Source organism: Rhineura floridana, chromosome 19 (assembly GCF_030035675.1).
Source record: "Rhineura floridana isolate rRhiFlo1 chromosome 19, rRhiFlo1.hap2, whole genome shotgun sequence".
Lineage (NCBI taxonomy): Eukaryota > Metazoa > Chordata > Lepidosauria > Squamata > Rhineuridae > Rhineura > Rhineura floridana.
Genome location: NC_084498.1, coordinates 19,707,767 through 19,720,442, shown reverse-complemented (window position 1 = coordinate 19,720,442; position 12,676 = coordinate 19,707,767). Strand labels below are relative to the sequence as shown.

At 41.8% G+C, this 12,676-nt stretch overlaps 1 protein-coding gene across 1 annotated transcript in view; it reads right to left on the bottom strand.

Moving 5' to 3' along the window:
- Window positions 1-6,231: 6,231 nt before the first annotated feature.
- Window positions 6,232-12,676, bottom strand: part of LOC133373274 (protein HIRA) — a 58,158-nt gene continuing 51,713 nt past the window's right edge. Inside the window, exons 23-25 of the mRNA XM_061602801.1 lie at window positions 11,937-12,100; window positions 8,214-8,302; window positions 6,232-7,157 (exon numbers count right to left, since the gene is read on the bottom strand). Of these exons, the coding sequence (XP_061458785.1) occupies window positions 7,041-7,157; window positions 8,214-8,302; window positions 11,937-12,100 (370 nt within the window). The 3' untranslated portion in view covers window positions 6,232-7,040. The remainder of the gene's footprint in view (window positions 7,158-8,213; window positions 8,303-11,936; window positions 12,101-12,676) is intronic.

The following is a 12,676-nucleotide window of genomic DNA, read 5'->3' as shown; positions in this document are numbered from 1 at the left end:
CATCAATCGATAATTACCCTGCCCCTTTTAGTGCATTTCCTCATCACTTTCCTAACTGCAAAAAATCTTTGTTGGTTTTTTAAAGGTGGATTTCTTGTATCAGAGCGCCTTCAGAGCGCTCCTACTGGGAGGGTAGAATATAAATCTAATAAATAAAATAATAACTGAATTTGAATTGTGCAAAGCTACATTTCTAGAAGGCAATTGAATCCCTCCTGTAAAATACTGGCAGTCTGGAGGCAACCCTGATTTTAGTCAGCTCTCCGGAGTTTCAGACTAGAGGCTTTCCCAACCCTACTTGGAGATGCCAAGAGTTGAACTTGCAAAGCGTGTGCTCAACCACAGAACTACGGCCATTCTGTGTGTGTATGTGTGTAATAGAATATACTTCACCACTTCGAAGTGGAGATCACCTAACATAAAATACCATGAATGCTGAACTTTGGTTATTAAATTTCCACAAAGGAATGTTCATCCTGCCAAACTGGCATTTGGTTTCTATTAACATAACCATCATCTAAGTCTACGCTCCAACAGCGAACACTGAAACAAGATGTGCTGATAATCATGGGGGACTGGAATGCAAAAGTAGGGAACAGAGAAGAACTAGAAATTGTGGGAAAATAGGGCTTAGGAGATAGAAATGAAGCAGGAGACTTATTGAATTCTGTGAAGCCAATAATTTGTTTCTTGCAAACACATTTTTTGAGCAACCAAAAAGACAACTGTACATGTGGACATCACCAAATGGTCCATATAGGAATCAAATTGGACTTCCGGGAAGGGTGACTTAGCCTGTGCCTGCTTTTGAGACGGGCTCCTGCCTCAAAAGAAGCTTATTCAGATATATCAGTCAGTTTTTTCTTTTTTTTTTGACTGATTAAACTTCTCCCGGGTAGGGAGAAACGAAGAGATTAACCTCAAAGCCTATTTTTGTTGGGACGACCAGATCTCATTAATTTATGGGACGAGGTCCAGCCGACGAAGGTGGGACGGATTTTCAACAGCAAGCTCTATCTGTTAAAGCGAACGTTCATCTTATCTTCTAAGAGAGAACGCACTAACAGGCAAGCACCCTTCTTTCTATATTTTTCTTTTACTTGACTTAAATTGTTGCTGTTTAAAAGAGATTTGCCAGATTGATCAGTTTTTGACATCTCACTGGGGAGCCATAACTTCTCTCTGCTACGCACTAATTAATAGCTTATCTCTGTTTTTGTTGCAAAAAGCTGTCCTGGATTTTGCATTCTAAAGATATACACAGAAGAGGGATTTCTATTCCAGATTTTTATTTTGAAAAATATTATACTGTTTTGAGACTACTCTCTTTTTGGTCTATTTTATTTTGACGAATCTGTTTCTTGACGATTGCCATTAATTGTTTCGATCCTGGGAACTGCATTTTGTTTACTTAACTATTGGAGAGATAAGGCTGTCTGCACTGTTTATACTGTGATGTCACCAAGTTTGGAGTATTAACCCAATTGTTGCTGAAATAAGAAGTGGTTTTCCTATATTTTTCTTTTAAAATGGCAATTAAGAAAGTGGCTGAAAATCTGGAAATAACTATGTTTCAGAAAATAATGGATGAGATTGAGATAACGAAAATTGAATTGAGTAAAATGAAGCAGGAGATTAAAGATATAAGGGTCCCTGTGAGAGAGGTGACCCTGGAAGGGGTCCCTGTGAGAGAGGAGACCCCGGAGATTGGAACAGGGGTTCCTGTGAGAGAGGAGACCCTGGAGACTGGAATAGGGGTCCCTGTGAGAGAGGAGATCCCGGAGATTGGAACCAACGTGGAACAGGAACAAGATTTGGAGTCTATGGACTTTAGAAATAAAATTTATTGTTTGGAACTCAATGTTATCTTTGAAGAAATGAATGAAGATTCTAGAGATAAAGTTATCAATGGCATGGATAATCTTCTGGACTGGAATGATGTGATGGAGCCCAATATAGAGAAAATCTATGGAATTAACTGCAGCCATGTGACAATGGAAAAACTTTTAAGAGATGACCCAGTGCATTTTGAAAAAAAGAACAGAGATATGATTTTACAGCAGTATTTCAGCAACCTATTCAGAATGGATGGCAAGAAAATATTTGGGATAGAGGTAATTCCCATCAGACTCTTACTATATGACTATGGCTTTGACAGCAAGATTATTATGGAATACTGATAATGGAAGATTGGATATTGAAATTACTGGACTTAACAAGACTACTGAAGATGGAAGATGGAAAATGGAACTAATAGAGATAATAGAACAATGGCTACTGAAATTATTGAACCTAACAGATTCTGATGTGATGGATTAATTGAAATGTTTATTTTGACTATGGTTATGACAATAAGATTATCATAATTAGTAATGAGATGGATTAATCGATATGCTTATCTGGAAAAAAAAATTGATAGATATATTTCTTAAAGAATTGAAACCTCTCTTTGACTTTTTGTGGAAAGAATAAAGTAATGTTTATGAGATTTGATGATTAAGTAAGATAACTACTGGAGGAAAGTGATTTTATAATATGACTTAAGAGACAGGATTGTTATATATTATAGACTTATAACTGATTTGATCTTTGACAAATGGGAAGTCAATATTTTACTCTTTATTTTTTATTTTTGTTTTTTTTTTTCTTTTTTTCTTTTTGTTTAACTATTTTTGATTTTGTTTTTTGTCTTTGAATGTTTTATGATTTTGTCTTGTATGTTTTATGAAAATCTGAATAAAAATTATTGAAAAAAAAAAAACATATAGGAATCAAATTGATTATATAATTGGTAGCAGAAGATGGAGAAGTTCCATACTTTCTGCAAAAACAAGACCAGAAGCAGTTCATGAGCTGGTAATATCAAAAATCAGAGTAAAGCTAAAGAAGAACAAAGCAATCATAATGCCAAAATACAATTTAAATAACATCCCAAGAGAATATAAAGGTCAAATAAGGAACAGATTTGAGGCTTTAAACTTAGTTGATAGAGAACCAGAAGAACTATGGGTTGAAGTCAAAGACATTATCAGCAAAAAGACAATACCTCAGTTCTACAACCAATACCAAGTTTCTACAACCAAGGCTCTTACCATATATGGAGTGAGAAATGCCAGATGTCCAAGCTGGATTTAGAAAAGGAAGAGGTACCAGAGAACATATCGCAAACATACGTTGGATAATGGAACGGACCAAGGAATTTCAGAAGAAAATCACCTTGTGCTTTATAGATTACAGAAAAGCCTTTGATTGTATAGATCATGAAAAATTATGGAATGCTTTAAAAGAAATGGGGGTGCCACAGCATCTGATTGTCCTGATGTGCAACCTATACTCTGGACAGAAGGCTACTGTAAGGGCAGAATATGGAGAAATCTATTGGTTCCCAATCAAAAAAGGTGTGAGACAGGTGTATTTTATCACCTTATTTGTTTAATCTATATGCAGAACATATCATACAGAAAGTGGGATAGGACCAAGATGAAGGAGGTGTGAAAATTGGAGGGAGAAATATCAATAATATAAGATATGCAGATGATACCATACTACTAGCAGAAACCAGTAATGATTTGAAATGAATGCTGTTGAAAGCTAAAGAGGAAAGCACAAAAGTAGGACTACAGCTGAACGTCAAGACTAAAGTAATGACAACAGAAGATTTATTTAACTTTAAAGTTGACAATGAGGACACTGAACTTGTCAAGGATTATCAATACCTTGGCGCAGTCATTAACCAAAAGGGGGACAATCTTCAAGAAATTAGAAGACTAGGACTGGGGAGGTCAGCTATGAGAGAACTAGAAAAGGTCCTCAAATGCAAAGATGTATCACTGAACACTAAAGTCAGGATCATTCAGACCATGGTATTCCCGATCTCTCTGAATGAATGTGAAAGTTGGACAGTGAAAAAAGTGGGTAAGAGAAAAATCAACACATTTGAAATGTGGTGTTGGAGGAGAGCTTTGCGGATACCATGGACCATGAAAAAGACAAATAATTGGGTGTTAGAATAAATTAAACCAGAACTATCATTAGAAGCTAAAATGATGAAACTGAGATTATCATACTTTGGACACATGAAGAGAAGACATGACTCACTAGAAAAGACAATAATGCTGCGGAGAACAGAAGGGAGTAGAAAAAGAGGAAGACCAAACAAGAGATGGATCGATTCCATAAAGGAAGCCACAGACATGAACTTACCAGATCTGACTAGGGTGGTTTGTAACAGATGGTATTGGAGGTCACCGATTCACAGGGTCGCCATAAGTCGAAATTGACTTGAAGGCACATAACAACAAGAAGATTATGACATTATCTTAATCTTAAGCCCTTAAACTTCCAAAATCCAACAGATACTCTAAATAGTAATACTTGCCAGAGATCTTCATAGCCAATTGACCAAGATCCAGTCTATGTCTGAACCAGGGGTTTTCAAACTGGGGTCCATGGGCCACCAGTAGTCTGCAACCCTCATTCACACGGTCCATGGCATATCTACATTAAATATTCATATTACTTTTTAACTGCATTTGTATTGCTTGTTTTATTTCTTATATTTTATTGTATTAGAGTTTGAATTCTATATAGCAGTGTGGTGTAGCAGTTAAGAGTGTCATACTGGGACTTTGGGACACGAGAGCGCAAATCCTCACTCAGCCATGAGGCTCACTGGGTGACCTTGGAACAGTCACTGTCTCTCAGCCTAACCTACCTCACAGGGTTGTTGTGAGGATAAAATGTGGAGGAGGAGAACCAGGTTTGCTTGGAACGGTGGGATATTAATGTAATAATAAATACATTTCTATATAATAAATAAAAGCAGCAATAAAGTAAAAATCATACGGCATCTAAGTGCATTACAGTTTCTAGAACAGGCAGAAAAATAAGTGGTCTGCTAAGACCCTCAGGAATTTCCAAGTGGTCCATGGGGGGGGGGTTAGAATGACAGCTAAGGCTTCTTCTTAAGACTCTGATTAATATGTTCATTATTCATTTGTTGACATTCTCTAAACTGAATCCATGCATTAAGTTAGATCAGGAAGCTAACTATCTGGATTTAACGATTTTAGCTCCACACAGGAAAGCCTTTACAGAACTAAGATTTGATGCTTTTCCCTGTTTTTTTGGATGATTGCTGTAAGAAGTTATGCTTGAAACAGTGTCTTTGCGTGTTTTGTAAAACTATCACAGAGGATATTAGCATTGTCATCATCAAATTTATTACCCATCCTTCATCAGTAGGTCTCAGGGCAGTTTACAACAATAGAAAATACATTATTCGAAACAGTTTAAAACAAATTGCATTCACAACTAGAGAGGGTCCTAAAATATATGCATCTCAAGTGTCAAAGGCCAGGATGAAGAGGTGCATCTTCAGCTTTGAGCATCAGTTTTGCATGCAGAAAGTTCTAGGTCCAATCCATGGCATCTCCACAAAAGGCTGGACAGACTCTGTGCCTGAAGCTCTAGAGAGAAGCTGCCAGTCAGTGTAAACAATATTGAGCTAAATGGGCCAGTGGCCTGACTTGGTATAAGGCAGATTCTTATGTTCCTGGAGTCAGACTACTCAAATGCTTCCTGGCTGGGTACCCAAAAAGAAGTGGAGACTGTTTGATTTGAGAAAAGGGGCACTGCCCTACAAGGTCAAGGTGTCTCTAGCCAGCCCCCTTCTGCCTGCTGCCTCTTTACTTGTCTCATTTATTGAGAGCCAGTGTGGTGCAGTGGTTAGAGTGTCGGACTGGGACCTGGGAGACCAGGATTCAAATCCCGAGTCAGCCATGAAGCTCACTGGCTGACCTTGGGCCAGTCATGGTCTCTCAGCCTAACCTACCTCATAGGGTTGTTGTGAGGATAAACATTGGGAGAACCATGTTTATATACCACCTTTAGCTCCTTGGAGGAAAGGTGAGATATAAACGTAGTAAAAAAAAAAAGCATTTTTTATTTGTGCCACATGATGCCGTTGCCCCCTTTCATGCTTGAATTGAAAAAAAGCTTCAGCAATGACCCACAGCTGAAACAAATACAACTACTGACTGAAAACAAAGGCCAAATTCCATATTTGTTTTAAACAGGCTGTGGCCCGTACAGTTTAATGCTACTACAAGCAGCACAAGAACATCCAACTTTGTTCTTAGATCAATGCAATGTTCATTTATTATTTGTACTTACAAAACCCCTCCCCCAAAAGCCCAGCCCCCACTTTTCAGCTACTTCCCCACCCCCCGCAGCCCCACAAATGCCTTTTACAAATAGTTAAAAATTAAAAACCAGATGACATTAATTTTGGTACAATTATTCAGCAATATAGCTGTCATAATTAATGAGTTAAGTTTCATTACAACCGGGTGGGTTGGGTAAGGGGAAATTCTGGTTATTGGCCAAATAAAATTCTCATATTACAAGTTAGCAAATTCTAGTACAAAAATAGTCCATGTGATAGAACAGCCTGTAATTTTTTTTTTAATTTTTATTGTTATTCACAGTTAAAGAGTTGGTTGACTGCATAATTCCTTAAGTAATTTTATGAAATTTTCTTTTATGGGGCTTCTCCTTATGTAACCCAAATATAGGACAGAGCCTCAATAAATCCTTAGCAAAGAACCCTAGAATGAGGGTCAATATGATGTTCAGTTTATCTTTTTGTACTGTGCTTTTCTCGAGATATGCAAAATCTAAGTGGTTCCCCAAATAGTCTCTTTTTGATATTTTGTCACTATGAGATCTGGAATCAAAGGAACCCTGAAGGACATTCTCCACAACTTTTTCCATGGCTGCCACATGCCGCAGCAGCGATGATCAAATTCCACACGGGGAGTAAAATCATGCTCTGTTCCATTCCCTTATTTCCACACATGCCTCTTGTGACCTTCCTTTTCGAAAAATCAGCAGGATTTTGCTCGTTAAAACACTTTGTTCTTATTCCGCACCATCCAAGAATAATCCATTCTGACTGCGGTCCCTTCCATTTCCACCTGTTATTAATGCTTTCCTGCAATTTTTTCCCCCTCAGGCCAGAGAAATATTTTGCAAAGATGCTACTTGTCTCTCAGGATATCTAGCTGCTCTTGGTACTCTGTGAAAAGCCGCTGGAAGCGAAGGTTCTGACCAATGACGGGAAGCAATTCCTTGAGAAGCTCTCGCTTTTGCAAGCCCTGCGCAGAAAAGAAAACAAATCCTCAGAGGTCCATCACATTGTGGATACCAGAGGTTGAGCTGGGATTATGGTTAAACTGGGTTTGTGCAAGTTGGGGCCTTTCCCTTTCTGTATCAAATGTCTTCAGATATGTGGCTGCATGGAAAACCATACTGCACATAAACCAGAGGGCCACACTACACAAGGACAGACTGCAGCAGTTTCCATTACTACAGATACCTCTGATCACTCAGACACAAAATAAATTGCTGCACAATGAACTCAGTCAGCTAGCGCACTCGCTCTCTCGCTCGCGCTCTCTCGCTCGCACTCGCTCTCTCGCTCGCGCTCTCTCGCTCGCACTCACTCACAATCACACAGGAAAAAATACCCAGAGAGGTTGCCACAGTAGTGTTTCAGTGGAAATAACAAACCATCCTGTGGCACCTTGAAGACCTTCACATTTATTACGGCATCAGGTTTTGTGGAACAGAATCCACATCATCCAATGCAAGATGTGCAGGATGCCCTCTCAAAATGTGGGCATAGAACAGCCCTCGTCAACCTGGCACCCTCCAGATGCTTTGAACTACAATTCTCATCAGCCCCAGCCAGCATTTGGAGGGTGTCAGGTTGACGAGGGCTGGTGTAGAGAAACAAATGAGTAAGCAGTGAAGTCAGAGGGAAATGAAATGCAAAAAATAAAATTGCAACAGGTATGCTAAAACTCCGCTGTGAAAATAAGAACAGGGATAACTCGCAAAGCAGAGCTGACGACAACACAAGCATTCTGGCACTGGTAACCTAATTAACACATGCAGCAGGATAAAAAAACCATTATCTCAATTCAGGCCGCAGGTGATAGAACTGAACTTCTTGGCAAGTTGTCACAAAGCCGTAATAAATATTAATGAGACTTGGTGCTAAACAGATGCAGAAGCTGACGCATGGTTGCAATGCCAGCATTTCAGGGCTGCATGCTTTGGACCTGATCCTTTGCAGCTCGGTAGCTTCGCAAAGAAAGGAAGTGATTCAAGGAAGTTGTTTAACCTATTCCGAAAGAAAGCCAACTTACCACAACAGTTGATTCCCACTGACTTCCAACTGAGCTATGAACTGGACCCAATAAATCCTTGCATAATTCCCGCAACCGATATTCAAGCCCTAGTGGAAACAGAAAGCGAAATCATCTTCAGAAGCACCACAGCAAATCCTCTGTGCAATTTACACAGTGGAATGTAGCAAGGGCAGTCCTTAACAAGGCCACACAGAAAGATCCTTGGCGTACCATAAATGATATGCTTCAGCAAGAACAAGAGCAGGAAGGAAACAGAGAGCCTCACATCTGTTGTGAATATGATTTTTTTTAAAAAATGTACTACCCATGTTTTCAACAGTAAGGTTCCAAGTGTGGTCTGCTTTACATGTTAAGAGCCTGGAACAGATATTGAGTCTGCTCACTGAAGGATGCGCTCTCTGAGTGAACTAGCTGGGCTAGTGTTAGAAGAAACACCGTGCACGCTGAACTGCTTCAGTTTAATCCAAGCATATTACCACCATTTCAGTTTCTTACCCGCCCTATACCGTAAGGTCCCAGGCAGCGGAGGCTGGTCCATTTGGGCTACTGTGGCACAGCCCTGCCAATGAGAATGTCAAGCAATTTTTAACAATCTCACCCCCCCAAAAATAACTCAAAGCCATGGACTCTTTATTATTTATTACATTCATATCCCGCCTTTCTTTTCATTATAGAAACCCAAGGCGGCTTACAGATGGTTCCCAGGGGGTCTCCCATCCAGGCACTGACCAGACCTGACAGCAGGGTGCTGGCCTCATGTGCCTTCAGCCCATAACCTGGGACTCTTTCTTGTTCCACACAGATTTTATAAAGTAGGGCCCCACTCATATGGCAGGTTACGTTCCAGGCCCCTGCTGAAAAGCAAAAACAGCTGGAAAGTGAGGCCCTACTGTATTGCAGCCGCTGGGCTCCACCCTGCTGGCGCTGCCATATTAGCGGGGCGCAAAAAGCGGGCCCTACTGTACTTCTATTTGAACTCAGAAAAGCTCTGCAAACATTTATGTCAATCTACTCTTCTCTGGCCAATCAGCTCTCTGCACCACTCAGCCAATCCTAATCCAAAAGTGTAGCTATGGCAAAGAGGCCCCTCCCCTTGGTCCGCCTGCTTGTCAACCCTCTTAGAAGCCTTCTGCTCCATCTGTTGGTCGGAGGCCTAACACAGCCACTATAGCAAAGTAGGGAGTCTGGGCTGCTTCAAGAACAGCCCAGTTGGTACTCTTAGCCTGCATCAGAATCACACATTGGTTCGGAGCATGCTCAGATATAGACATATCACTGAGAGGAGTGGTGTGAAACTACCCTAAAAGCATGTTTGCTTTCTTCATAGGCCATATGGGCCCCTATTTATTGTAGGGAGTTGGGAAGGGAGATGAGACATACTGCCCCTAAAAATGTTTGGCTGGCATCGTTACAGGGGATTGGAGAATCTGGTTTCTTCCTTTTTATTGCCAGGGTGACAGAAGAGGAGATTCTTGGTGGCAAACTGTCCCCCAAATGTCTGGCTGGCATCATAAAGGGTGTGTGCGTGCACGCATGTGTGTGTGTATCTGGTTTCTTCATGGGCTGGACCTGGACTGGGCCTTTTTATTGTCAAGGTGGGAGGGAAAGGAGATCCTTGGTGGCGAAGTGCCCTAAGAATGGACTGGGCCGGGCTGGACTTAGTTGATAACACAGATATCCTGGCCACACACCCATAGCAGCCCTACCAGGTTTACTGGGCACCAGCTGCCACTGGACCCAGGGTGCGTTACAGCAATTTTAAAATACAGCATTTAAAACAAATTACAGTCACGAGCATAGGGGTAGGGGACCTAAAAAAAGATAGGTTGTATCCAATGTAGCGCTAAGTTAAAGTCACTTAGCGGTATCCTTGTTCCATTTGCAAAATGGTTTGTACCAATGGAACGTGGTTGTGCAAGAGGACACATAAGCAGGTTGCTGGTAACTTGACTGTGCAACTGACTGGACAATCTGCCACACGACGAGTTTCTGCTAGCATAGGAAACTGCCTTATACTGAATCAGACCCACTAGTCCATCTAGTTCAGTATTGTTTACACTGACTGGCAGCGGCCCTCCAGGGTTTCAGACAGGCAGTCTCTCCCAGCCCTACCTGAGGTTGGTCTGGAAGCTGCAGTTGGTGCAAAATGCGGCGGCGAGACTGCTCACTGGGGCAGCAACATATCACCCCATTGCTGCATGAATTGCACTGGCTGCCTATTAGCTACTAGGCTAAGTTCAGGGTTCTGGCTTTCGTGTACAAAGACCTATGTAGCTTGGGACCAGGTTACTTGAAAGACCGTCTTACTCCTTACATACCCAACTGATCACTGTGCTCTGCAGGTGAGGGCCTCCTGCAGATACCATCTTATCAGGAGGTCTGTTCCCCACAACGCAGGAACCAGACCTTTAGCGTTGTGGCATCTACTCTTTGGAATTCCCTTCCCTTAAACATTAGACAGGTGCCATCTCTGTTATCTTTTCAGCACCTACTGAAGACCTTCATCTTTCAACAAGCCCTTTAAGTAGAGACCTTATCCCAATCTGCATGCTTTTTAATGTTTTTAAAGCTTTTTTAAAAGATGTTTTTAAGGATGTTTTAATATATGTTTTATGATGTTTGAGAGTGTTTTTAGTGCTTTTGTTTGCTGCTCTGGGCTCCTACTGGGAGGAAGGGCGGAATATAAATATAATAAATATTATTAATATTAATACTTGGAGATGCTGAGGATTGAACCTGGGACCTTCTACGTGCAAAGCAGACATTCTACCACTTAGCTAAGGCCCTTCCCCATGTCCAGGCTTAGATTGCGTAGGGGACTTCCCCATAGCACAACTGTTGAGCAGGATTCCTCTGTTGCACAACATTCAAAATTTGCCCTTGTGCCAGTGGACTGAGAACATTGGATTCAGCCCTATATCTCACATGTCAATATCCAGAGTAAAGAGGTGCATCTTCAGCATTTGACGGAAACTACATGAATGAAGGTGCCAGACGTGCTTCTGTGAGGAAGGAATTCCACAACCGAGGGGCCGCCACAGAGAATGGCTTCTCCCGGGCTTCTCCCCACAAATGCCTGTGGATGGTGGAACTACCAAGAGGGCCCCATCTGGTTATCACCTGAGAGTGTCTGCAGGGACAAGAGCTCTTTCAGGGTCAGGTTGCAGTGACCCACCACGTGAAGAGAAGGACCGGTCGCTGACCATGGTGCTGACTAAAAGATCAAGGCAATGAAGGCGAATTTCGGACAAACATACCTACACGAGAGATGTCTAAAGAGCAGCGATGCAAAAAGACAGGAGAAAAAAAAGGAAAGACATTTCCCCCACCCCACTCCAATGCTGCTGAACTCACTTCTGCAGCGTAAACACTCCAAGCCTAACAGCAAGTTAACAAAAGTGGATTTTGCGGGCCCTGATGGTCGCCGAGAGACTTGTAGTTTGAGCCTGGAAGGACAAACGGCCACTGTCTATTATGCAATGGTCCAAGGACCTAATGGCCCTCGCAAAGTTTGAACTATCTCTTACAGATGTCAGTTCGTTTGAGAATCTGACAGGACGTCTGGATGGCATATACTGACTTGCATGCTTACACTGAGTGGACGTATTCATGATTATTGAAGTATTAACGTGAGCTGACGTCTGTGTCCCCCCATTTTTTTCGTCTTTTCTTTTTTTGTTACATTCACTAAAACAAATACACAAATGCTGCAAGCCTCACCTTCTTTAACAAGATACCGTGCATAGATAAGGAGCCAGTGGCGGTATTCATGACTTGACTGTAAAGTCAGGGCAGCAGCGACCTGACTCTCCAAATATGACAGAGTAGTTTCCTGCTGTACCAAATGAGGCATGGAGAACAGTCTTGCCGCTTGCCTCCCCGAACTGCAATGAAGAGCAGAGTTAGGGACATTTTCAGCAGAGAAGTAATTGCTTCAGCTGCCAAGCATTTTTGTGCATGCTCCGTAGCATCTATATACATGGCTGCGTTCAGACACCATGGTTTGGTGTTATGAGTAAGAGCAACCTCCCTCCCCTCCTCCCTGCTCCACTTCCACACGCCAACAGTAAGGTGATCAGAAGCTTCCACTTCTAGTTTGTGGCAAAGGTTTGTCTGCAAACTCTCTCAAATCAGGAACGGAGGGGAGGAAGGGCTGCTGCACAAGCCGGAGGCTGTTTGCCCTGGTGATGGCAAGTGAACATTTGTTGATGTGTCTGAATTATTATCACCATCCACGTACACAGTGCTTTACAAAGAACGAGGGGGAAGGTCCCTACCCAAAGGGGCTTACAATCTAAAAGCAGACGTAAGGGAAACAATAAAAGAACAGAAGAATCTGCGTCAGATCATTGGTCCATCGAGTTCAGTATTGCCTACACTGACTGACCGTCAGCATTTAAAGCGGATGCTCTACCACTGAGCTACGGAAGAGGAAGGAAAGGACAGCAGGTGTAAATAGG